The sequence below is a fragment of the Euleptes europaea genome, chromosome 3 (genome assembly GCF_029931775.1).
Source record: "Euleptes europaea isolate rEulEur1 chromosome 3, rEulEur1.hap1, whole genome shotgun sequence".
Lineage (NCBI taxonomy): Eukaryota > Metazoa > Chordata > Lepidosauria > Squamata > Sphaerodactylidae > Euleptes > Euleptes europaea.
The window spans coordinates 31,947,353-31,974,981 of record NC_079314.1 but is presented as its reverse complement, the minus strand read 5'-3'; the positions used below and the strand labels follow the sequence as shown (position 1 = coordinate 31,974,981).

The following is a 27,629-nucleotide window of genomic DNA, read 5'->3' as shown; positions in this document are numbered from 1 at the left end:
AATACCTTCATCTGGTGGAACAATAGGAAGTCACCTCCATGTGGAACCTTAGTGATGCTAGCTCTTGCGCGCCCTTTGAGTTCGGGTGGAGGTAGAAATTAAACCCAAACCAAAGACAACACCCACCCCCTGCAACCACTGGCAGCTACAGTCACAGAGGCTGGTATGACACGAAGGCCACGGATCTCTCTGCTTGCTGTTGCCGCTTAATAAGCCAGACTGACAGCAGTTGGGAGTACAAAAATAAGGTATTTTCATAATCGTATCAGTTATCAAACCAACAAAAAAACAAAAGCAATGGTAAAAAAAGTTACAAAGCTCAGGACCGGCCCGACTGCACGCCCTTTGAGAATGCGCCCCGTTATTCCACGCAAGGTGGCAAAGGCCTCCCCGGGGCAGGTTCCTCAGGCTGAGCAGGACGGACCCCTGCACGACAGGTGGGAGAAACGCTGCTGGCTGCCCCCCGATACAGCTCTGGGGCCGCCTTCTCTCTCCCCTGCTGTGTTTATACCAAAGTAAGTGCGATGCGCTCAGTTTAGCTTCTGATCGCTCTCTCTGCTAGCGGAATACGAGTAGGCCTTCCCCAGCACCAGCCGGTCCCGCAGGAGCTTGAAGAAGGCGTAGTAGTTGCTGAAGAGGATCAGGGCCAGGGAAATGGTCTGGTGCCACTTCTCGGACGCGATCAGCGAGTAGAGCTGGTAGAAGATGACCGCCCCTTCCAGGAGAATCAGGATGTTCAAGATCCTCAGGGGTTTGCTGAAAAAGAACTGGAAAGGCCAAGTGATGGCTGTCAGAGGCTTGCAGTGCCCAAGGAGCTGTCTAAACTTGCAATGGCAAGAGAGTTAGAAACTTGTGCTACGAAATTGGGTTCTATGGAATGGGCAGAACTCTGCATATTGACAGCTGAAGTCCCCAGAAGGCTGAGAGCCAGCATGGTGTCGTGGTTAACAGCAGGTGGTTTGGAGAGGTGGACTCTGATCTAGAGAACCAGGTTTGACTCCCCACTCCTCCACATGAGCGGCGGAGGCTAACCTGGTGAACTGGATTTGTTCCCCCACTTGTACACATGAAGCCAGCTGGGTGACTTTGGGCTAGTCACAGCTCTCTTAGAGCTCTCTAAGCCTCACCTACCTCACAGGGCGTCTGTTGTGGGGAGGGGAAGAGAAGGTGATTGTAAGCTGGTTTGATTCTGCCTTAAGTGGTAGAGAAAGTCGGTATATAAAAACCAACTCTTCTTCTTCTCTCCAACCTTTAAGGTTCTTGGTGTCTTGAGGATACTCTGGAGTTGCTCAGTTGTGTCTCAGGCGACCTTTAACAAGGTCTTCAATGGGGGTCAAACTCCCCTGAAAGGGAGCTTGCTCACCACTACCCGTCTTCCCTTGCAACGTGCAGTTGCAGAAGAGCACTGGGCGTCTTCTAACATTGCTTCTTGTTCACACAAGGAGGCTGCAGAGGCCTGGCCAAGACACAGCAGGAAAAGGGCGGAGTGAGCAGGGACAAAACTTCCCTTTACCCAGAATCCTCTGCTGTGCAAAGGGGGCCCCCCTTCTGTGCCAGACACTGGCTGCTTCTATACATAAGCTGGCTATGCCTTGGCTCCCAAACTGCAGCATTCCCCCCACCCCGCAAATGATACCATTGTTCACCCATTCACCTTCCGGTTTTTGCCTGTCTCATGATGTCTCCCCCGCACCCCAAAGCCCCTGCTTTGGTACATGTGGGTTCGGTCAGTGTTTGGATGGGAAGGTGCAGATCTTTAGATCTCTGTATCTGTGCCATTCTCCCTCAGTATCCCCTTATATCTGCCATTCCCTGACTCCACCAGCACCTGGGAAGGTGGGGCTTCCTCTTGGCTTTTTAAAAACATTGCTAGGTAGTGATATAGCTGTGTGTGTGTGTTAAGTGCCGTCAAGTCGCTTCTGACTCATGGCGACCCTATTAATGTCTTCCAAAATGTCCGATCTTTGACAACCTTGCTCAGATCTTGCAAACTGAGGGCTGTGGCTTACTTTATTGAGTCAATCCATCTCTTGTTGGGTCTTCCTCTTTTCCTGCTGCCCTCAACTTTTACTAGCATGATTGTCTTCTCCAGTGACTCTTGTCTTCTCGTAATGTGACCAAAATACGATAGTCTCAGTTTAGTCATTTTAGCTTCTAGGGTCAGTTCAGGCTTGACTTGATCTATAACCCACTGATTTGGTTTTTTGGCCATCCAAAAAATGATCCACGGTATCCGTAATACTCTCCTCCAACACATTTCAAAAGAATCTACTTTCTTCCTATCAGCTTTCTTCAATGTTCAGCTACTTCTAATTAAAAGAAAGTTGGCAAAAAGCTCTTTGGCAGCATGGGATAGGGGACATACTGGTGGTAATCGGGATACGAAAGAAAACATGGAGAATCTATGTATGTGGACGCTCTGTTGCTGCTGTAAACGCCCCTGCGTGGGGAATCACAGCTCCTTAGGGGTTTCTTAGCAGCGTCTCAATTGGAAGAGGGTTCAGTCAAGGCAAGGCATTTTGGAGACAGAGTTTTATGCATCCCCCCCTTAGAAGCTCAGCCAGGTAAGTCGTTGTGGCTGGACAGCAAAGGAACGGGGCAAAGAGATCAACAGTGATGTTGGAAAGTGCCGTCAAGTCAAAGCCAACTTATGATGACCCCGAAGGGTTTTCAAGGCAAGAGCTGTTCAGAGGTGGTTTCCCATTGCCTGCCTCTGCGTAGAGGCCCTGGATTTCCTTGGTGGTCTCCAGTCCAAATACTAATCAGGGCCAACCCTGCTTAGCTTCCAAGGTCCGATGAGATCAGGCTGGCCTGGGCCATCCAGGTCAGAGCAGGTCAACAGTAATTCTAATGTAAAGCAAGACTTGAAGGTGGGTCTCCTACAACCTGGACAATGAAGAAAGCTAACAGGAAGAAAGTTTTCATTTGAAATGTGGTGTTGGATGAGAGTTTTATGGATACCGTGGACCACCAAAAAGACAAATCAGTGGGTTCCAGAACAAATCAAGCCTGAACTCTCCCTAGTAGCCAAAATGACTAAACTGAGACAATCGTACTTTGGTCGCATTCATTATGAGAAAACAAGAGTCACTGGAAAATACAGTAATGCTAGGAAAAGTTGAAGGCAACAGGAAATGAGGAAGACCCAACATGAGAGGGATTGACTCTACAAAGGAAGCCACGACCTTCAGTTTGCAAGACCCGAGCAAGCCTGTTAAATAATAGGATGTTTTGGAGGTCCTTAATTCATAGGGTCGCCTTAAGTTGGAAGAAACTTGTCGGCACTTTGCACGCACGCACACACACACTCCTACATCCCAGTCCTGCTCCTGATTTGCTGAGCCCTCACTGGCTCTGGTCTGGCAAAGCTTACACCTGGCTGGCAGCATATCAGATGCACGGCAGGAGCCAGAGATATACCTTGCAGGAAAGCTCCACTGCCTGCAGAGAGCCAGCATGGTGTAGTAGTTAAGAGCAGTGGTTTGGAATGATGGAGTCTGATCTGGAGAACCGGGTTTGATTCCCCACTCCTCCACATGAACGACGGAGGCTCATCATGGAGAACTGGATTTGTTTCCCCACTCCTACACATGAAGCCAGCTGGGTGACCTTGGGCTAGTCACAGCTCTCTCAGCCCTACCTACCTCACAGGGTGTCTGTTGTGGGGAGGGGAAGGGGTGATTGTAAGCTGGTTTGATTCTCCCTTAAGTGGTAGAGAAATTTGGCATATAAAAACCAACTCTTCTTCTTCTTGTGCTAAGGAAGCAACCCTGGACGCATGCCTGATTCAAAGGAATCTGGCTGCAGAACACAATTCTGGAAGAGGGTCCCTGTGTAACACCTGCAACATCAAAAGGAGGAGAACCGCAAAAAGCTTACGTGGAAGCGGAAGTGGGAGACGTCAGAAGGCACTGCCACATTGTAATGGCCCACCGCTTTGTAGACGTTTTTGCTGTGTTTCACCAGCACCCCCTGGGGCCACGTGCACTCTTCGGTCCACCTGCAAAAGAAGTCAAGCGCCAGCTAAGATGGAGCTCTGCCCCACCATGTTCCCGAGCACGGGTACACAGGAATGGAAGACTAATTCAATGGGAAAAAATGGTTTTTTTGCTCAAGCAAGGGTTAAACCATCTTTAAAAGGGGACCGTGTTCCAAACGTTTGCTCGGATACATATGTGGAGCGTGAGTGAGCATGAGACAGACTGACAAGTTTTAAAAAAAAAAAACAAGAGAGCCTTGAGCCTGTTTCCGTCAGGGCTGTTCAAATGAGACAACCTTTGCCGAGGCAGACAAGGAACAGCAGGGAATCAGCTACAATTAACAAAAATGTTGTCTCGAGGGCACTAAGAGAAGAATTGTGTCCAGCACTGCCAGCCCTTTACTGCTACTCTTGGGCCTGTAGCACAAAACACGGTAGCAGCAGCCATGGGCTCAGGTCGCTTTTTAAAAAGGACTAGATAAATTCACGGAGGACAGCTCTGTCCACAAGCATTAGCGATGATCGCTCAATGCACCCTTGGGTTCTGAGGTGCTGTGCCTTCATGAGCCAGCTCAATGGGAATGAACAAATGCAGGAGAGTCTTCGTACTCTGGTTATAGGCTTCCCAGAAGCACCTAGCATTTTTAAAATTAACAGAGTTCCTTCGACCGGAGATCTTGAGCCATACGTTAAGGGGAGATGTGATAGAGGTCTATAAAACTATGCATGGTATGGCGTGGACAGGGAGAAGCTTTTCTCCCTCTCTCATAATACCAGAAAGCGGGAACGGCTGTGGCTCAGTGGCAGAGCATCCGCTTGGCATCCAGAAGGTCCCAGGTTCAATCCCCAGCATCTTCAGTTAGGGACTAGGCAAGTAGGTGATGTGAATTCCTCTGCCTGAGACCCTGGAGAGCCTTCGTTTTCCAAAAGCAAAATTGTGATTTTACACAATCCTCAACACAGAGAACAGGGTGAAGTGCCGCACACTATGGTACTTTAGCACAAGTATCTTAGTTTTTGCTACCGAAGAAAAATAAAACATTGAAAGCAGAACATACAAATTCTATACTGGGCAAAAAAAAAGAAAAGGAAGAATATGATTTGGAGAGGGTCTCAAAGGTATATTTTGCTCTGTCTAAGCTTCCTTCCTACAGTGATGTTTTTGGAAGCATCCACACAACATCTTCCTCTATTCATCCTGCCTCTGTTTCTTTGTAAAAATCATATTTGGGAAAGATTGCAGCAATCTTTTTGAAAGATTTCAGTCACGGCACCTTTGGATGCCATGTGGATGGGAAGGCATGCAATTCTGCATTTTCCTTTCCTCAGCCCTCAGTTGCCACGTCCCCCTCACACACACTGGAGGACCTGCAAATGTTCCCTTCTGACTCCACAATGGCAACAGAATAATTTTTGGAAAACAATAGCTGGGAACTAGTGATCCAGCAACTCCCCAATTTTTTTTTATAAGAAAAAGCCTTCTGGTGAAGGAGAGGAAATGGTGGCCTTGTCTGATGCAAGAAAAAAGTGGGGGTAACTGCTTTGTGGATGCTGCATAGCCACTGCATAACAACAGCCATACACAGAACTGTCTCTGTGTGGAAGTTGCAAGATAACCACAAAAGCACTAGCAGCATATTTGCTCACTGAGTATATGAAAACATTGAACTCTTCAACAGTGGATTATCATCCAGATTACGGTATTAGCTGTGAGCAAAATTAGTCACATTTAAACAATGTATCTTGGAAAGTATACTGTTACTGTTATTAGTATTTGCTGTAAATATTGCTAATGGATATATAGTTTAAAAGAAAGTATGTTTTATGTGTCTACCACGAATCATTCTCTGATACTGCAGATTGTCTTACATCAACACCTGCACGTTAAATTGTTAAAGTGAGTAAAACCCTTGCCTTAACATTTTACTCATTTCAAAAAGAGAAAAAAATGCATTCAATTTTTTAACGCTCCCCAAAACTGGAAAAAAAATCCTCAGAAGAAAAAAAAAATTATCCTGAGTTTTTTTCCTAGGTTCACAACCCCTCTCTGTTCATTTAACACGTGTCAGACGGCTTTTTAAAAGGGCCATACAAAGTGGGACCAGCTCAAAGACCACCACTCTACGTCAGCTCCGCTTTAACATGACCAGTTAGGCAAGAATGAAAAAGAGATTGACAGCTTCATATTGCCACCCAGGCTTCTCCCCCTCTTTCTGACTGAGTTCAGCTTTCAATTCACACCTTGAATGTGTACGCAAGTCACAGGGTTAAAGGAGCAAAGGGCTGTTATATAGATGGTGTGGAGTTGTTTTCTGTTGCCCCAGAAGTTCGGGTCAGAACTAATGGGTTGAAATTAGATCAAAAGAGTTTCCGTCTGAACATTAGGAAGAACTTTCTAACAGAGCGGTTCCTCAGTGGGACAGGCTTCCTCGGGAGGGGGTGAGCTCTCTTTCCCTGGAGGTTTTTAAGCAGAGGCTAGATGGCCATCTGTCAGCAATGCTGATTCTATGACCTTAGGCAGAACATGAGAGGGAGGGCACCTTGGCCATCTTCTGGGCTTGGAGTAGGGGTCACTGGGGGTGTGTGGGGGAGGGTAGTTGTGAATTTCCTGCATTGTGCAGGGGGTTGGACTAGATGACCCTGGTGGTCCCTTCTAACTCTATGATTCTAAGGATTACTATCCTGAGATGTATACAGATGGCACAGACCGGCGAGTTTCAAATGGTATGTTCTTTGGAGGCTCATCAGGGGTTGCTGCCACGAGGAGCCCAGAAACACTAAGCAGACATTCCTGCTTGCTCTTGGTCCCTGTGCAGTTGCTGGGGAGGGCTGGGTGTATCTGAGGACATGCGTTGTGACACGAGACTCAGTTAGTCTAGCCAGAATCCCACATGAACAGATAGAGCAATGTAGAATGCAATGCATGGGGGTTCTGAGGCAGATAAGCTAAAGTGCAAAGAGTCCCCCTATAAGAATGGTTGAAAAATCACAAACCCCAACAAAGGAAGGGTAGCCAAGGAATACGAGGAAGAGCCTGTCTGCCCCATAAGTTTGACACTTGAAGCAAATTTCAAAAGAGATGATGCCCAGCACGGGGGGCTGTAACCAGCAGGTGGCTTACTGGTGCTGGAGCACATTGGAGCAAAGTGCTGGATCAACCTTCTGCCAGCAGCCAAGATGCGCCGCAGCCTTGTGGAGGAGGTCGCAGTAACGAGCTGGCAGCAGATGCTGCATGAGGATGACAGAGGTGCTGATGGAGACCAAGAGGAACAGCTCACACGACCACCGCTTGTCGTAATACTGTGTGCTCTGCAAAGAGGGAAGAAGAGAATGCAGGAAGTCCAAGGGACTGCTGTGCTTACTGGGAGCAAGGCAATCTAGACGACGCTTCTGTAAAGATTTACTTGCCCACAGAAACATTTACCAGTCTGTTTGACCAAATATATATTCATCTTAGCCACTCTGATTCGCATGTCAGCTTCAGAATGTCTCAATTTGCTATTGTGGCCAGGGAGATCAGAGCTCTTGAAGCTATTAAGAAAAATCCTGTACAGGAAAGCAAATGAGTATGACCTTTGTTTTAACAGAATTGTGTTTTTATCCAGGTAATGTACAATGTATAAGAGCCCCGTGGCGCAGAGTGGTAAGCTGCAGTACTGCTTACATACATACATGAATCTTGCAGTCAAAAGCTCGGCTCATGACCTGAGATCCCGATGGGAGTCAGTTTCAGATAGCCGGCTCAAGGTTGACTCAGCCTTCCATCCTTCTGAGGTCGGTAAAATGAGTACCCAGCTTGCTGGGGGTAAAGATGACTGGGGAAGGCACTGACAAACCACCCAGTAAACATAGTCTGCCTAGTAAACGTCGGGATGTGACGTCACCCCATGGATCAGGAGTGACCCGGTGCTTGCACAGGGGACTACCTTTACCTTTTAAATGTATATCAATGCAATTTTATGCTTTTTAGATACCATTTTTGTGTTTTTTGTACATATGTAAAGATATTTTGTAATAGCATATGGCTAAACAAACAAATGAATTTATTCATTCATATTCATCATAGCCTAGAGCATGACAAATCCCCCCCTACCAGGTCACTGTGGCAACTAGAAATTTCATTGCAGCGCCTAGTATTTTCAGCCCTAATTTTAATGTTGCGGGTGGGCCATCCCCAGTAGAAATACAAAGCTTATTTATCACTTCACATCTGAATGTTTTGCTATATGACATAAAAATGCATGTGCATGAAGTTCTTCTCAAAACTTGTCTATATGCTAATTTTATACCATTCAGTGGTGATAGATTAATTCATTTCTTGACCGGGTGGTTTCTATACTGGCTCCAATACTCAATTGAAAAAATCTTTCTAAAGCAATAATGAAATTATGAGAACTTGGGGTGAAGTCAGGGTTAGAGGTTAACTTTGTTGTGTTGGTGGCGATCAGGGTTACTGAATATTTATTTACACACTGCAATACTTTTACTATACCTTTAATACAATTACAAGAAACTGTGAAGAGTTTAGGATTAGATTTTCTGGCAGCAATAAGTGGAAAACAATGTTGTGTAAAGTACAAAACCCAAACGCTGAAAAATGAGTCTGGCTCCTCAATTTTGGGGCTGGTTCCTAGAGCCAAAGAAAATCTGTCAAGGTCTTTCTCAGCCATTTGTGGTGTAAAAGAAGAAAAAGAAAAACTCCCCAGCCTTATGTGTTAGAAGTTAAAACGAGACAAGGTCTGCTTTAAAGAATGGCAATTCAACCTTAAGCCTTCGACAGAAGGGTAAAGGCAATAATGCTAACATGTCAAATCCAAGTATTTTTTTAAAAAATCTTGTAACAAAATCAAGGAAACAGACCATAAAAATTGAAATTTGGTAGACAAGTTCCTGTTAGGAAGTTCCCACCTTCAAATTCCCTTTAGCTCAAGTTTCAAACTTATAACCTCAGATCTGGCAGAAAGTCACAGCCACACACATTTAGAACACAGGAGTTTCTTTGCTGGATCAAACCACCTCCTCCAGGGTTCTGCTCCCAACAGCAACCAGCCAGTTCCCTCTGGAAGTTCAGAAGCCACAAGGTGGCCGGCTGTGTTCTAGGCACGCGCTGGAATGCGAGACTCTGTGATGCTGACAGCCACCATATTAACTGATTCTCTTGCTGAGTACCGTACATCTGCTGAGATTCAAAGGGAGACTGGCTCTGAACATGGAGGCCCATTTAGTGACCATGACTAGTGTCCACTGATCAAGCTACCTGCTATGAGTTGGCCTACTCTCCATATCTTCATTGAGAAGCCCGTTATTCAGCAGGCTTTTGCACACACGGGGCTCACAGCTGGCCAAAAGCAAAGGTCACCCTGTGCCACAGATGCAACCCATCACTCGCATACCTTCACAAACCAGACGGGAACAAATGCCACGTAGTAGGCACTGAGCATGGAGCTCACCAGCACCTCCTTCATGCGCCAATTGAAGTCCATCTTCAGGTACTCCACCTCGTTGCGGATCAAGTCTGGGGAGAGGCAGCAAGCGTGGGTGGGCATGGCCTCTGTGCTGTACATCTGCCGGGTATGCTGCTTCCAGGTCTCCTTGAGGACAGACAGGTAGTCCTTGCCCTTTGAGCTGGCATCCCCCGTGTCGCGGGGGCCAATGCTGGCAACGTGGGAGAAGAGGCCTGTCTTGCGGAAGTCACAGTTCAGCTGCAGGAAAGGGACGTACATGCCAAACCTGGGAGAGGAAGAGGTGGTAGCCGGAGTTATTTCTTACATAGCAACTTCAGAGTCTGTGGTAGTATAAGGTGTACTAAGCAAAAGTTACACCCCTCTTCCAAGGAACTGAATGTTGACAGCAAGTGGAGGGGGAAAGAGAGGTGGGGCCAACAGGGGGGAGTATGTATATAAAATACCTGCTGGAGTTCATTGGAGCTGGGGGCCAGAGCCAAGGGCTCCCAGGAAGTGAAGAAGGGCACGTCACTTCCTGCAACTCAGGAGGGCCCATCTCGACTCTGCTGCTTAAAGCAGATGCTCATCAGTCAACTCTTTGTAAGTCTTCTTGTCTAAGTCGTTAAGCTTAGTTTGGCTACAAGAGCATGCAACTCAGCAGCAGACCAATGCTCAGCATGCAGCAGGTCTCCGTTTCCATGTTCAACATTTCTGACATTATGTCTTTATGATGGGAAGGACGCTCAGAAAGATGGGGACTTTGGACAGGTAGTCCTTGCCCTGAGGTAGTCCTCAGTGGAACAGGCTTCCTCGGGAGATGGTAAGTGCTCCTTCTCTGGAGGTTTTTAAGCAGAGGCTAGATGGCCATCTGTCAGCGATGCCGATTCTGTGACCTTGGGCAGATCATGAGAGGGAGGGCATCCTGCCATCTTCTGGGCATGGAGTAGGGGTCACTGGGGGTGTGGGGGGAGGTAGTTGTGAATTTCCTGCATTATGCAGGGGTTGGACTAGATGACCCTGGTGGTCCCTTCCATCTCTATGATTCTATGATAGCTCCTGCCAGTTTGATCAGATGGTACTGAACTATACAGACTATAGGCCAGAAGACAGCTTCCTATTTCTCAGTATGACACAATTTCCCCTTTGAAGCTGGCCTTAAAACTTCACGGCATCTGAGGAAGCGAGGATTTGAAACCACGTCTCCCTAACTGTAGTTGAGCACTATAAATAAAGCACATGCAGGAATAAATGATGTTAGTCTTCAGTGTGCCAATGGACTTCTGTTTCGTTTTGCTTCAAAGTACAGCAACTTAGTGCTCTGGGTGCTACACGCATGCTGCAATTTGGGAGCACAGAATGTGGCACTGGACACAAACAACATCCTGGAAAATTTGGCCTTGAACAGCAAGCTTCTCTCTCTTATGGCTGTGAAGACATAACCTTATAATTGCAGTTTTATCCCAGTCTCATTTCAGAGAGGGTCAGGGTGACATATGAGGGGGTAACGTGTCTATGGGGAAATGTAATGCGGCAAAGCTAAGATTCTGTTTTACTGAATTCTGTTTTTCTGGGAACAGAATTTAGATTGAGGAGGAAGAGAATTTTGACTTTTCTAGCACAGATACGGCCTTCGTGATTCACCCCCCCCCCCACCTCTGTAGCCTCACAGAAAACCTGTTATGCTTTTGGTAACCTAAGCTTGACTCTACCCACCCAACCAGACTGGAAACAGAAGAGCAGCCAGGACTTACGGGTAACACAAGAACAAGAGGTTGAGCAGCGAATGGGTCCGGAAGAGATGTATTATGGATCGGCACAAACTCCAGCCTGTGCCAGTAAGGACAGCAAAGCGAGTGACCACAAGGAAAATGGAGCGCGGCAGGGAGACTTTGCCAGTATGAGAAGCCTGGAGGAAGAAGAGCAAGATGCAAATGAGGCTTTCCTCTCCCTTGGCAGAAAGATCAGCTACACTTCCAAGTCCCACATGCTTGGTTCCGGCCTTCAAGGCTCATCCCCTAGACGTACCTCTCCCCATCCCAATTAAGAGCATTGAAGGAGGCCCTACGGAGGGTAGCCAGCTCTTCTTGACCCCAGCTGATGAAAGCAGTGAGGTGTAGTGGTTAGAGTGCTGGACTGGCTTCTGGGGGAATCCTACATTGAATCTGTGCTCTGCCATGGAAGCTTGCTGGGTGACCTTGGGCTAGTTACACACACTCAGCCTAACCTACCTCACAGGGCTGTTGTGAGGAGAGAATTATATCAGCTGCTTTGGGGAGAAAGGCAGGGAATAAAAGAAGAAATTAAGCAAATATATATATGGGGAAAGGCTTCTATGTTAGATGCTGTGTTCTTTAGAACATTCTACCCAAGAGAAACTCGGTGGGACTATTTATTTATATAGAAAAAAACTGTATGCTGCCTCTCCAGAGGCCGGTTTATGGTGAGTCCAAAGTACAATAACACAGTTGTAAAACGAACGGCTTAAAACAAGCCAGGGGGCATAAAAACATCATGAAACAAACGTTGAGCAGCTTCAAAAGTTATCCATAAACAGTCCTCAGGCTGGAAGCAGACTATAAAATAAAGGTAGTCCCCTGTTCAAGCACCGGGGCATTGTTGACCCATCGGGTGACGTCACATCATAATGTTTACTAGGCAGACTTTGTTTTTGGAGTGGTTTGCCATTGCCTTCTCCAGCCGTTTACAATTTTACCACCAGCAAGCCGGGTACTCTTTTACCGACCTTGAAAGGAATGCAGGCTGAGTCAACCTTGAGCTGGCTACTTGAAACTGACTTCCGTCAGGATCGAACGCAGGTTGTGAGCACTGCTTTGACTGCAGTACTGCAGCTTACCACTCTGTACTACTGGGCTCTCCCAGAACATAAAATAGGTTCAAAATGGAAACCCTCAATTAAAAGACTGGGTAAAGGTACAGTGAGGGAAAAAAGTATTTGATCCCCTGCTGAATTTGCCCGTTTGCCCTCTGACAAAGAAATGACCAGTCCATAATTTTAATGGTAGGTCTATTGTTATTCTGTCTCTCACAGCTACAACAGGAAAACCCCCAGAAACCCAGAAGACAAAAGTCAGAGATTGATGTGCATTATAATGAGTGAAATAAGTATTTGATCCCTTTGCAAAAGATGACTTAGTACTTGGTGGCAAAACCCTTGTTGGCAATTACAGAGGTCAGACGTTTCTTCTGGTGGCCACCAGGTTTGCACACATCTCAGGAGGTATTTTGTCCCACTCCTCTTTGCAGATCCTCTCCAAGTCAGTAAGATTTCGAGGCTGATGTGTAGCTACTCGAACCTTCAACTCCCTCCACAGATTTTTGATGGGATTAAGGTCTGGAGACTGGCTAGGCCACTCCAGGACCTTAATGTGCTTCTTCTTGAGCCACTCCTTTGTTGCCTTGGCCGTGTGTTTTGGGTCATTGTCATGCTGGAATACCCATCCTTGACCCATTTTCAATGCCCTGGCTGAGGGAAGGAGGTGCTCACCCAAGATTTGACGATACATGGTCCCGTCCATCGTCCCTTCGATGCGGTGAAGGTGTCCTGTCCCCTTAGCAGAAAAACACCCCCAAAGCATAATATGTCCCCCTCCATGTTTGACGGTGGGGATGGTGATCTTGGGGTCGTAGGCAGCATTCCTCCTCCTCCAAACAGGGCGAGCTGAGTTGATGCCAAAGAGCTCGATTTTGGTCTCATCTGACCACAACACTTTCACCCAGTTCTCCTCTGGGTCATTCAGATGTGCATTGGCAAACTGCAGACGGGCCTGTACATGTGCTGTCTTGAGCAAGGGGACCTTGCGGGCTCTGCAAGATCTCAGTTCTTCACGGCGTAGTGCGTTACCAACTGTTTTCATGGTGACTATGGTCCCAGCTGCCCTGAGATCATTGACAAATTCCCCCCGTGTAGTTCTGGGCTGCTTCATCACCGTTCTCATGATCACTGCAACTCCACGAGATGAGATCTTGCATGGAGCCCCAGACAGAGGGAGGTTGACAGTTATTTTGTGTTTCTTCCATTTGCGAATTATTGTACCAACTGTTGTCACGTTCTCACCAAGCTGTTTGGCAATAGTCTTGTAGACCAGTCCAGCCTTGAGCAGGTCTACAATCTTGTCCCTGACATCCTTGGACAGCTCTTTGGTCTTGGTCATGGTGGCTAGTTTGGAATCTGATGGATTGATTGCTTCTGTCAACAGGTGTCTTTTGTACAGGTACTGTAACGAGCTGGGATTACAGGTAAGACCTCTCCCTTACAGCAGGTGCTTCTAACCTCAGCTCATTACATACAGTGAAGATACCAGGTAGCCTGACATCTGGCTGGTTGATAGGGGATCGAATCTGGCTGGTTGATAGGGGATCAAATACTTATTTCACTCATTATAATGCACATCAATCTCTGACTTTTATCTTCTGGGTTTCTGGGGGTTTTCCTGTTGTTATTCTGTCTCTCACAGCTACAATAGACCTACCATTAAAATTATGGACTGGTCATTTCTTCGTCAGAGGGCAAACGGACAAATTTAGCAGGGGATCAAATACTTTTTTCCCTCACTGTAAGTGTTTTGCCCTGGAATTTAAAAGAAAGGAAGGCAAATGCCCGGTCAGCCTCAAGGGGGAGGGCATTCCACAAGTGAGGTGCCACCACTCAGAAAGCTCCCTGCATGCAGAGGAACAGTGAGCAGGGCTTGGGAAGACGATCTTAACTGGTGGGCCGGACAGTAGCTCTGCCCTCTTTGCATAAGGGAAGCACAAGATGCCTACGATCCTCCACCAGGAAATTCTCCTGCACCATCCCCACGGGGAGGGGGGGGGCGGGAATCACGGGTTGAACAAGGACACAAGTAACATAATAAGCAAAAAGGCTCCAGGCCTCTACCTCCTTCACCTCCTTTACGATAGCACCAATCAACCTCCGTGCCAGAACGATAGTAGTCACCGCCAGGACATTGAAGTCAATGAGATGAAAATTCTGGAGAAAGAAAAACATATCTGGTTAGTCCACGCACAGCCATCCTGCAAGACGGAGACATTCCCCCAGACCTATGGTTGAGGACAGCCACGGTTTTCATCTTAGCTGGCCTCCCTACACCCATCCCTATAGTTGCTCACTTTGTACTTTTCCTGTCCCTCCCCTTTTTTTTACTGGTTACTCCTTGATTGGTGATCCCTGGAATTGTTATGTAAGGTTTAAAGGCACCTTCTGGAATTTTAAGCTGATATGGTTTTAAAGTATAATTTATATATAGTATGTCTTTTAATTCTATTGTATCTGTGATTGTCAACCGGGAGAGCGAGAGCGAGCGAGAAAACCTTCTTTACTTCATTTATAGTCTGCCTGTCTTGCTAAGGCTCAAGGCAGATTATAGATTTAGAAAATAGTGCAATAAAGATCAATATAATACATTCAAACAGTGCAATACAACTTGAGGACAATGAAATTAAAAAATGTAATACATTAAAAAAACATGAAGGAAAAAACACTAAGTTTTTCATATCTGCTTAAACATTTACTACCACCTTATTGCCTTTCTTCCGCCCTGACCTGGATGACCCATGCTAGCCTGATCTCGGAAACTAAGCAGGTTTGGCTGGTTACTACTTGGATAGGGGACCACCAAGGACGTCCAGGCCAGGCAATGGCAAACCACCTCTGTTCACCTCTTGCCTTGAAAGCCCTACTGCAACATGACGTCCCTTTCTGCCACATTCTCTTTGTAAAAATTCCACACATTTTGCAGAATAAAAGCACAGGAGCTTTCCTAAAGCTACAGTCCTATTCCTCTCTCTCAGCCTAACCTACCTTCTAAGATTATAAAGATAAATGAAAGAGGGGAAAACTACATACCCCACCTGAGCCCCTTAGAGAAAGGGCAGGATTAGAAACATAACCAATAGCTAGATGACAAAGAAGAGAGGAGCTTCCAGTGACCTCAGGAAACAGGCTATGCCAGAAGGTGGAAGTACAGAGTTGGTCTGTGTGCAAGAGGCCAAACTCATTTGGGGTTTCCAAAAAGAGTGGGAACTCAAGCCAACCAAGGCTTATCCTGGTTTGCTCCCCTCTCCTGTATTCCCCAAGGATCATGGGTCTGTAATAAAAACTCACATGGGTGAAAATTTTCCTGCCACTGTTGAGAGTAGCTGGCTGGGTCTCACAGACCCACTGGTTCCATGGAGGTGGGGCCCGGCGCCGGCAGCTCCCATGCAACTGACATGAGGCAGGCTCCTGGCCCACCTTGTGCTGGGCCACCCTAGATTTGCAGTGGCCCCAATTGGAGAGGCAGCCCTCAGACTATTGGCCTGCCGGGATTTCCCCCAGTGGCCTTAATGGCCAATCTGCTCCTGGTCCCCTTCATCTGGAAGAGGCAGGGCACACAAACCAAGAGCCCACCTGTGCAGCCTTTGACCTTCTCGGGTGTTTCATGCCATGTGAGGATGGCACAGCTGTTGCGGGAGTGGGCCCTTGGTTCGACTTGGGAGTACCTATCACATGCTGGCAAATGCCCAACTTCACCATGCTGTACTACCCATAGATAACAAAACATGGGTGATTTGGTTTGCTTAGGCTTCATTGAGATGTCACAACAAACTCTAACTGAAGAGAAGTTTATCTCTGCTGGGCAAAATCCTAGCTTGCTCATTATGCTCATCTGCTTCCCATGCCCCTCCTCTGGTGGGTGGGTGGGATTGACTGAACCAAATTCGATCAAGCTCCAGTTTGCTGTGATGACCATGCACAGGGGCCTTAGCAAACTGGAGTTTGTTTTGCCCAGTTTAGAATCATGGCTTAGGGGCAGGGGCTTAAATTTTCCAAGGCATCTGGATTTCGGCATCATGAGAAAAACAGAGCTTGTTCAAACCAGTGAGGGACATTGGACGAGAGAGGGTAGTGCATGAACACCATGCGTTCATGATCCACAAGGACAAACCTCTCTTAAATTAGAATTTATTGTGATGCCTGAAAGCAGCCTCTGGTAACTGTCTCTTGAGTGACACCCTGTTGTAATGATGTGTTCTGACGACAGGAAATGACATGCAGTTGTTGTGTACTGTACATCTATGAAGCCGCAGAAGGCCTTCGGTTTTTAATAACATTTAAATGTCATTTTGTGTAGCTCTTGATAGAAGAGTTGGTTTTTATTGCTGACTTTCTTTACCACTTAAGGAAGAATCAAACCAGCTTACAATCACCTTCACTTCCCCTCCCCACAACAGACACCCAGTGAGGTAGGTGGGACTGAGAGAGCTCTAAGAGAGCTGTGACTAGCCCAAGGTCACCCACCTGGCTTCATGTGTAGGAGTGGGGAAATTAACCAGGTTCACCAGATTAGCGTCCGCCGCTCATGTGGAGGAGCGGGGAATCAAACCTGATTCTCCAGATTAAAGTCCACTGCTCCAAACCACCGCTCTTAATCACTACACCATGCTGGCTGATATTTTACTTTGTAAGCGTAGACCATGAGAAACTCACCAATGAGGTATGGGATGGAGGGTGAGACGGTGGGTACCACCACACTGTTTTGTAGATATTGATGTAATGGACAAAGAGAGCAATTAAGTGGCAGAAAAAGAGCTGGAGTTCGAACAAGATGCTCCTCTCCACAGGCAGCTCAGGGATCTTGCAGTGTCGGAGGGGAATCACTGTTTGAGTCGCCAACGGTGGACTGGAAAGGCCTGTCCCTGAACCGCTCCTAGTGGGGGAGAAAAGTCAGCTGAGAACAACTAAAAAGGAAGAATCATAAACACTTGAACTCATTAGCCCCAAAATGTGACCTTGAATAACCAAGCTAGGCATGCCATCCACCCCCCCCACTTCAATCAGCATTGATCAATCTCCCTTGCCTCTGCTCCATCCGTTCTGTTCCCTCCACCCCCCCCACTCTGTGGCAATCTCTTTTTCCAAAACAAGAAATAGAGCTCTGAATCTACCCCCTTGGCCTGCATTGCTCTGAGTTCATTGCTCTTAAGTTCTTTAAAAGGTTAATATATTGCCTTTTCAAAAATTGAACACATTCAAATAAAACCAACACAAATCTTCTTAGAACAGCAACAGCAGGGATAGCCTCATTTCAGCCAAACACTCTCCAAAGGTGGGCTTAACCACCTTTATGAGATACAATGAGGTAACCACGGTTTCAGGGCTGGTTCTGGAGAGTGCAAGTCAGGACAGAAATCGTTTAAATAAATAAAAAAGAGCAGGCCTAGGTCTCCTCAGGGAGATTTGGGCCAAGCACCGTAAAGGCCCAATTCATTACTGCAAATATTCTCTATACAAAGAAGGGATTCTTTAATACTACTAATAATTTCCTCTGAAGCCTGTCATGACTTGGGGCCCTCCCATCTGAATGGACACCTCTATGTGAAACCATGTGCAAGGCACACTCTTTGTAGCAGTCCCTGCTTGCTCCTGTTTATCAAGTGGTGAATGCTTCTGCAGGTCTCTTTTGAGCACTCTCCACTCTTGCCCCGCACCATGGAATGGTATGCTTGAAGCATACATAGCTCTCCTCCACCAATTTATCAGGAAAGCCTGTAAGGGAGTGCTTTTCCACAGGGCTTTTTATCGACTTGGGAGCCCAGTACCTTGTTTGTATCTGATTTCGAATCCTTTATATAATTCTGATTTTGGTTTGAGGGGAAATTTTATAGAGACTTCTTCCTGCTATAACATTGTCTTCCTTGTTGATATTAGGGCTATTTTATTGCGGTTTAAGGTTTGTTAGTACTCTTGAACTTTATGGGAAGGCAGGATAAAAATATTTTACACATTAACTACAATTAAAAGGAGTCAGCAAAATGCCCAATATGCGCAGAATGCAGGAATCTATATGTGAGAAGCTGTCCCTGAGAAAGTATTTCCTGTGCCTTTTTGAGTGCCCAAACCACATGGCAAAGATTGCCTCTGCAACCCAAACAGCAACTTGTCGGTCCGGACAGTATTATCCCCCCCATATTGGACACAGCGGCTGAAGTGTTAACAGTGTGCCAAGGCTACCTTTGAAGTTGTGGTGGGGCAAAGAAAGAACCCGAAAGCTAAGCTCATATCTGCAGCCACTCTGATATATTTTACTGGGCCAATTGAGTGTCAGAGCAGGGGGGGAAACTTCCAGAGTGGATGGAATCCTTCCTGAAGAAGGACCACCAACAGGCTCTGAGGCATACACCCACCTGGTACGGGAACGTACGCTAGTGACTGAGGAGCTGGTGGAATGGCCAGCGTTCCCTGCAGCTCCAGTTTCACAGAGAGGATTGCGGCAGTAGGATGTCCGGTTAGGCCCCCTCCTTCCCCCGGCCATAACCACCAACGAACCAGAAGTTGGGCAAAGGACAATGGCTCTCCTCAAAGGATCCCTATGGCTCTTCAGACTGCAAAGGAAAGCTTGATTAGGCATTGAGGGACTCAACAGCCCTATAAAATATACCATCCATGCCAACTGTCTCTTACACACTCAGTCACCACAATCATAGTAATGCAAGGGATTATACAGCACGTTCCAAAGAACCATAGAATCATACGAGTTGGAAGGGGCCATACAGACCATCTAGTCCAACCCCCTGCTTAATGCTTGCTCAAGCCTGACTCACCTCACAGGGTTGTCATAAGGATAAAATGGAGAATAGAAGAACAATGGAAGCCACTTTGGGACTCCATTGGGAAGATGGGTTAGAAATGAAGTAAAAATAAACAAAATTCAAATCTAGTAGCATCTTAGAGTCCAAGAAGTTTACAGGATATAAGCTTTTGTGAGTCAAAGCTCATCTGTCAGATACAAAAATGAATGAACATCCACCATATCTTAATATCCAAGTTGGGGGGGTGGACAGGAGTTATTAAGAAGGGCCAGGTGGAATCAGGATGCATAGAGATGGGAAGTGCAGAAAATTAGCATCTGTAAACTTTGTTGGTCTCCAAGACTGAAATTTTGTTCTGTTACTGCAGACTAACACTATCCACCTGAAACTAAAAATAAATCAAATATTAGTTTCAAAGGTAAGAGCTAACATAAATCTTTTATAATTCTTTATCTACAACATACATAAACATTTTTCCCAGGCACGAAAAAACTGCAGGAAGCCTCACAAATCTGCCCAAGAGCTTTGGGCCAGAAGAGTGCACCACACCAAGTGGCTAGAAATATCACACCGGTACTTAAACACCTGCTGCCTGCACAAGTTTGTCTCGAAAAATTCAATTTTTGCTCCTAGGGACCTAATTTCACCTGCCCTGGGTATACCGGGACTGGAAAGGGGCAGGAATGTGTGAACACAGGTTGCCACTGGCCTGGAGGGGAAAGATCCAGTCTGTCACTTTAGGAAAGGTAGAAAAGGGCAAGAGTCCAGTAGCACCTTAAAGACTAACAAAAATATTTTCTGGTAGGGTATGAGCTTTCGTGAGATTTCGTGAGCTTTTCTTCAGATACGAAGGTATCTGAAGAAGTGAGCTGTGGCTCACGAAAGCTCATACCCTACCTGAAAATATTTTTGTTAGTCTTTAAGGTGCTACAAAGGTATCTGAAGAAGTGAGCTATAGCTCACGAAAGCTCATACCCCTACCAGAAAATATTTTTGTTAGTCTTTAAGAAAATATTCTTGTTAGTCTTTAAGGTGCTACTGGATTCTTGCCCTTTTCTACTACTGCAGACAGACTAACACTGCGAATTAACTTTAGGAGAGGCTTCATGTGTGGAAATGGGCAGATGAAGCTTTTCGGGGCAGGGAGGTAAATCACATCACCTGAGTAATAACATACATTCAGCCTCTGTTAAAGAGATACACACACACACACCCGACAGGTGGGAGCCCTAAGGGCGAAGTGATGCATTCAACAACCACTAGTACACCGCGGGGCAACAAAGAGTATACCGCTCAGAGTGGGAGCCTCGGGACCCAATCCCCACTCAGTGGCTTACCGAAGCCTACCTAGCAAGGTTGTTGTGAGGCTGAAGCGGAGGGAAAGGGAAGCTCAGCCTGGGAAGCCAGCGGAGCACAAATGGGACTCTGAGGAAGCAGCTGAGCACCTACCAGGATAACTCCAGGGCCTCCTTATTTCTCCCCCCCCCCCAGCAGCCCTTCTTTCGTTTCCATAGTATCGAAGAGAAGTGGAGCGGAGTCCTGCCCCGACCCGCCCCCCTCCGCAGAGCACCGCCCTGGCTGGCTTCTCTTTCCCGCTCGAGGGGGGGGGGGATGCACACCAAAGGGGGCTCATCCCAAGGGGGCTCCCTCCCACGCGCGCCGCCTCCCCTCACCCATCTCCAGCGGTCTACTCTCGGCTCCGGCGACGTCTCCGGGACCCGCGGGGGGCAAGATGGCGGGCGGGGCCAGACTCCTCGCTTTGCCTCGGCTCCCGAGGACGGCGGCCGGCAGAGGACAAAGCGCAGCCGAGCGCGCTCGTTGGAAGGCGGCCGGGCCGGGCAACAAAGAAGCGGACGCGAAGAGGGAGGAGCTTCGGCTCTTGGAAGCCCCGCCGCCGACCACGTGCTCGGCTTTTCTCTGGCGGGAGGGGCGAGGATACTTGGCCTCCGAGATTTACTCGGTCGGCTCAGATGCTCGGGAATGCTGTAGCTTGGGGATGTCCTGCTATCACGGCTGAGGTTGGCTAGGAATCCCGTTGTTCGTTCCCAGGTTGATTGCCTCTGAATAGGGAGGCTCCATTTTGGCGCATGACTAAGGATTTGCACCATCAAGTAGCGGTTTGTACTTTTAAAGGTCTAACATATTCACCTCCTCCCAATTGTTATGGCTTGATTGACAACCCGTGTCACTTCTGCACCGCTTTAACCACATTCTTTCCTTCCTGCCATGATACTCGCTAGCCAACCATGTTTTCTAATAGATCACCGGCTACAAAGGAATATAACCACAAGGGAGAGACACCTTAGGGAGTAGGCCCAACTAACCTGCTAGCTAAGGGAGTGCAGCGGCAAGCACCTAATCATACAGTATGTACCCATTTGCTGAACTGGTGAGCTATGCATTTATAAGCCCAAATTCAGGGAGCCATAAACCAAAGCACATGTAGAGAACACAGGTCAATTTCTGAGTTTGTTCTGCACTTATAAGCTTAGGAGCGATGAATGACATAGTTATGCACACCGTCCCTGGAGACAAGCTATCTCCACCACCGTCCCTGGAGACAAGCAATCTCCACCACCGTCCCTGGAGACAACCTATCTCCACCAAGCTTTTATTCCTCAACTTGCCACCTCATTGTGCAACAGGTATGTACCACCTGGTCAGCCAGCATCAAAACAGGCTGGTCCAGCAACAGCAATATGTTCCGTCTTAGATGTTTACTGCTAGCGTTCACAATTTCCATTGAGCATAAATGGATCCTGAGATGCTGATGAGCAAGCCTGATAGGAAGTTTTCATAGCCACTAGGGAGAAACAGTCTTGGCATGTGCTTAAAAGAACTCCATGACATGTTCCAAAGCTGACCGCTGCTGTTAAACATGTTTCAATACTGGACTCGAGCTAAACAAACTCAACTTTCATTTTTTTCAGGGATTTCTGCTTGCCTTTGGACAAGTGTTCCCTGGCTGTTGTGCTAAATCAGTCTAAAAAATTGATCCAACTTCTAGGACATGGATATGAAAACAGGTCAAACACATGTGTTTTTCACACATAAAACTGGTTTTTTTTTGCCCAACATTTCAGATTCTTGTGAAAAAATAGCCTTGAAGGATGAAAATTGCATTTCCATATAGTAAAAAGGCTTTTTAATCTGCAGCATATCTCCAATATACAGCATGTCTAAAGGAGCCCCGTGGCGGAGTGGTAAGCTGCAATACTGCAGTCCAAGCTCTGCTCACGACCTAAGTTCAATCCCAATGGAAGTCGGTTTCAGGTAGCCGGCTCAAGGTTGACTCAGCCTTCCATCCTTCCGAGGTCGGTAAAACGAACACCCAGCTTGCTGGGGCTAAAGTGTAGAAGACTGGGGAAGGCACTGGCAAACCACCCGTAAACAAAGTCTGCCTTGTAAACATCAAGATGTGACGTCACCCCATGGGTCAGGAATGACCCGGTGCTTGCACAGGGGACCTTTACCTTTTTTAAAGCCAACCCAGCATTGTAAGATCCTCTCCTCTATATGTTGAAAGAAGAGTTTGTGTTGACAAATGACATATGCAAAACAACAAAGGAAAGCATAGTGCTCAATTTCCATGTGGAATCTGTGACTCTAAATTTCAGGTTCCTCTGTTGCTCTACAGCAACTTGATTCTAGCCATTAAGACTTGGACGGAAATCCAAGCAGATTTCCTTTTCTTCCTAGTCTAAATGGCCAGCACGCCGAGCAACCAAGTCTTCAGCAGGGAATTCTGGCCCAGCTCGTCTTTCAGAATTATCTGAATATTAAAAACGTACTTGAATATTAAAAACATGTACTCAGACAATAAGCAGATAATCATGATTAAGCCCAGATATATTCTCTCTAACACATTATTCGGCAGTCATTGCAAACTCATGGCATTGGTGTAAAAGTTCAAGAACGTTCTCTCATCTTGATTTTCAAATTATCCCAGCAGTTAAAGATCTAAGATCTAAGCATGCCAGTGAGAAAAGGTGATGCAGCCTGATCAAGTGATTAACATACAATACATTTTTTTTAAAAAGGAATATCTTTATTAAAATACTCAACAGCATTCTAGTACAAGGAAAGAACTTCTAGAAAGTCAGTCTCATCATGTTAACAAGAGCAGCACACACAGTGAATGGGTTACTGAGGAAAAATCTCAGCCACTTGCAATGTGCTGCACTCCACTATAATTATGCTAGCATAAAGATACGTTGCACCCCAGATAGTTAACTGCTGGCACATCCATCGTGAGGAGACTGAATCGAGTGCGGAAATGACGCCAGAGCCAAAATGCAAATCCGGTGAAAATCTGCAATGCCTCTACTCAGCTGTGATTTACAGAAACTTGTGACACTCCAAAAGATCACTTCTTGGTCAGAATATGCACTGTAATAGGCAGCTTCCAACTCGTTTTTCTGGGAACTGAAGATTCACCTAGTGGGGGAAAAGAAGAAAGTTACTGCAACACAGAAGGCAGCTGCCTGTTACACTGCAAAAGTTATGTGCCAGTGGTTCTAAAACTGTGACCCATGGACCACAGATGGAACACACAACTATGATGAAATTAAGAGGGCCATGTTGAAAAGCCGGGGGGGGGGGGAGGTGTTCTTCAAAGTGTCCACCACATGCTGAACAGGTAACCCATATATTAAACTGCCTGTGAAACTGAAAAGCAGGCTGCCTCTGCAGGTAAGCTAAGTTCCTCCTGGCTGACTGCGCATGCACCTTGCATGCAATATGAGGACAAATACTGAGCTAAGCTGGTTCAGAGAGCCTTCTGAGAGGAGAAAATGTGCTGAATCATACAAAGACTAACCATAACAGTGGTGCTTCACATCACAAAGTTTAAGAACCACGGACATACTCAACATCTGCATGTTCCACATTAAGGGACAACTAACTCACTAAGCCCTTCCCGTACTACTTAGCCCCCCTCATTCCTTGTCACAAAATTCAAACCCCATCATCAGGCGACTGAAAGCAGAACCAAGTAAGCACCCCCCCCCCCGCAAACGCACAAGGTTCTGAGATACCCGAAGCAGGTTTAAAATACCCAAACATTCTTCATGTACCCACGAAATGTATTCAAAGAAAACTTCCGTTTTCTTGGCACAGAACGAGCTTTTTTCTTCCTGGGATGCAGGTCTGGGTCTAACCAAATTGGGGCTGGCATTTCATATTTTAGAACTGGTCTGTTTTTCCAGATCTGCTGTACAAGCTTGGTCAGAAGAGTTCAGAGCAGGCCCACTGTGCTCCTCCCTATTTAACCTAGTGATATCTTTTACAACTAGTTGCTGCCAAGCTTGTCCACCCTAACTCACTGGGGCCTGAAGAATGCAAACAAGTCCTAAAAACCCAGAGAACTCATAATTCTGGTGACCAGCAGAGGGAGCGCCTCCATTATTCAATGGTTAAAATGGTAACAAAGGGACCACACACCACCCATACAATAGCCTCTTTTGCCTTTTTTTCAGAAAATCACCAATTGATTGTTTACCATTTACGTAACATTTTTAGTATTTGAAATAGTTTACCACCTTCAACTTTCGGGTCATTTCTGGTTCTATTTCACAGAGGGAACACTACTAGTAAGACTGATATTCATAAATCATTTAATCCTCATCCATTCCCCCCAAACCTTTAAGACAGGGGTGGGGAACGTCAGGCCCGGGGGCCGTTTAAGGCCCACGAAATCATTTGGTCTGGCCCTTCATGGGTCCTGGCAGATCTCTAGCTCAGAAGGATCTAAGACTGGTGATCCGCACCCTCCCGCGGACAGGAATAGCCTCTATTCAAGGCAGATGCGAGTTTGTTTTGCTGAGAAAAGGAACCTCCCCCCCCCCTTGCAGAAGAGTCATTAGCTGTGTTAACCCTTTCCCACCCGGGCCATGGAGAAACGTATTGGTCGGCAAATTTTTAAATTGATAATTTTGTATGGCCCGCGAATGATGTTATAAATATCCAAATGGCCCTTGGTGGAAAAAAGGTTCCCCACCCCTGCTTTAAGACAACAAGCCAGTTGGACAGAGGCAGAATGGAAAGGGTGGACAGGGCCATGTGCGCATTAATAGTCACACAAGCAATTCAGGAGTAAGGGAACAGACTTCTCTCTAAAGCAGAATCTAGATTCAGCAGAGCCTCTCTGTCAGAAAACATGTGGAAAGCGGTATGGAACATACAATTCATTTTGCCAAGGTATTCCTTTAAAAAAAGAAATTCTAGTCCTTATGACCGCAAAAATCCTTGAAAAGTACATGAAGAAGCTTGTCAATTATGATTTCCAGTGGGTTGGGCTTCAATGCCACTCATAGCTCTAAACCCCTCCCTGAGCCTAAAAAAACATAATCATGCAAATGTCCAATGAATTATGGAGAACATCCATACAGTTATGGAAAGCTCAAGTTTTCCTTGGCACAGAAACCAGTGTGAACAGAATTTACAGTTCAGACGAGTTTTTTTTCCTACTTCCCCCTTGCACACTTCTCCCTTAAAGGTAAAGGTTCCCTGTGCAAGCACTGGGTCATTCCTGACCCATGGGGTGACGTCACATCCCGACATTTTCTAGGCAGACTTTGTTTACGGGGTGGTTTGTCAGTGCCTTCCCCAGTCATCTTCCCTTTACCCCAGCAAGCTGGGTACTCATTTTACCGACCTCGGATGGAAGGCTGAGTCAACCTTGAGCTGGCTACCTGAAACCAAATTCTGTCGGGATCGAACTCAGGTCGTGAGAGCTTGGACCGCAGTTTTGAAGCTTACCACTCTGTGCCACGGGGCTCTTCTTCCTTAGTAAGAACAATACTGAAATTGTCCACCAGGGTTTGTGGGCTAGCTGTGCAAATCTAGTTTATGGGGATTACAGGAATCTTTGGTTCTGAAAACTAGAAACTGTTAAATAGCATACCCAACTTAATCCTCAGCAAAAGTCGCTTTCATCCCAACCAATAGTAGATCACCTCCTGCAAACGGGAGAAGAAAAGCGTAAGCCTCCTCAGAATGACACGCAGGTTGAAATAAAATTTATAGTGCTCTTGCATGCAATTTACACACTCCAGGAAAGAAACATGCAACTTAAACATCTAAGTAGTGAATGCATTAATATCGTGAACAGCAATATTGGGTAAATAAGGGCCAGTGTTTTACTTTTTTACAACTGCACAGATCTGGTGGGCAAAAACAAAGGACTAACTACATCCAGTTTTGATATTTAAGGCTCGATTCTTTTTGGCTTTTTTTGCCCACAGTTGCGGTCTATAAGCATTGATAAAGGGCACAATTATTAAACATTATTGCTAATTTATGCAGAAGCAAGTGGATGTATTTTAAATATCTATTTTTAAGCCATCTTTTTTTTGTTGCAAAATTTTACATTAACACGTGAAGAATTTCTTCAGTAAGAATAAAGTTTATGCAAGTTGCCGTCACAGTTTATGTAAAAGAAATGCGCTATTAAAATCAGACATTTAGGTTACCTTTTGAGTTTTTCGGTGCATGTTAGCTTTAAGACATCCTGAATTCTCCTGCGATAATTTTCCTTTAAAAGGGGGGTTTTGGGCGATCTTTTCATCAAGCAAGACATTAAGCCCTGAAAGCTGACTCCAAACCGTTGCGGAAAATTCAGTTATTTACATTTTTTAAAATAACAATCTACAAATACAACTCTTTTGTGGCTTTTAAAAGTAGTTTCCTTCAATCATGCACTGCTATGAGCAGCTTGACAATAACAGAGGATTCTTTTTCACCCCTCAGCAGTTCTTTCCCAGTGATTATCTGATTTTAAAGATGGCCAAGAATGGAAAACTACAAAGCCGTTCTTCCTATACAACAGTTCATTCTTTCCTTGAGCCAGGTTTGTAACTCACTACTCTGCCTAGTCACCTGTGGCGAATAAGAATTTCCTCCAGGCAGGAAGTTTTAGGAAGTCTGATCCCCCCATTTTGGGCAACAATCACCAACACAGATATGAATGTGTGCGTGGGCAATTGGGCTACTGGTAACACGGGATTATGAACTTTTCCCTATGGGCTATTGCCAACAAGCCTGCAGAACAAACCACCATGTCTATATTGTAACTGGTCTGGAAACCCCAACGGAATGCCACTCTGAGATCAGGCAGCCATCTGAGGAGAGGGAGATGTGGGGTACAAAGAAAAACTGCTTTTTCTCCTAACATTAAAGGCTTTGGGAGTTTCCCCAAATATCACACTACATGTTGCACTTCTGGCCTCTGTAAAGAGAACAGTCTGATGGGAAAGGGGGTAAAAGCGTTGTGATCGCTTTGATAATTCACATTCATTTGGAAGGGGCTGGGGGGCAGAAGCGGCTTCCCACAGACTCTGTGCGCGAGACCCAGCAGGCTGAAGAACAAGGGCCAGCAGATTGCCAGCATTCAGTTCAAGGAAACAGGGATCCATCTCCTTGAAGCTCAGTTTCGGGGGTAACAGCTCAACTTCCAGGGGGGGTGAAAAACAAAATTTTTTGGAGAAAAAAAAAGAATGAAAGTTATTCAATTTTGGCAAAGATTTTTAAAGTTTCGGAACACATTTTTAAGAACATCTTTGGATTTTAAATGTTTGTTTTAAAACAGACCATGAAATTTAGCATTAATTTAAATT

At 46.1% G+C, this 27,629-nt stretch overlaps 1 protein-coding gene across 1 annotated transcript; it reads right to left on the bottom strand.

Annotated features, from left to right (window-relative positions):
* Nucleotides 1–497: 497 nt before the first annotated feature.
* Nucleotides 498–18,802, bottom strand: TMEM39B (transmembrane protein 39B). Its single transcript, XM_056846206.1, has 8 exons — nt 18,610–18,802; nt 16,913–17,132; nt 14,330–14,413; nt 11,175–11,329; nt 9,373–9,709; nt 7,101–7,288; nt 3,880–4,000; nt 498–767 (listed from the first exon to the last, which is right to left on the bottom strand). The coding sequence occupies exons 1-8, from the start codon at nt 18,735–18,737 to the stop codon at nt 531–533; spliced, it is 1,470 nt and encodes a 489-aa protein (XP_056702184.1). The 5' UTR covers nt 18,738–18,802; the 3' UTR covers nt 498–530.
* Nucleotides 18,803–27,629: the final 8,827 nt, after the last annotated feature.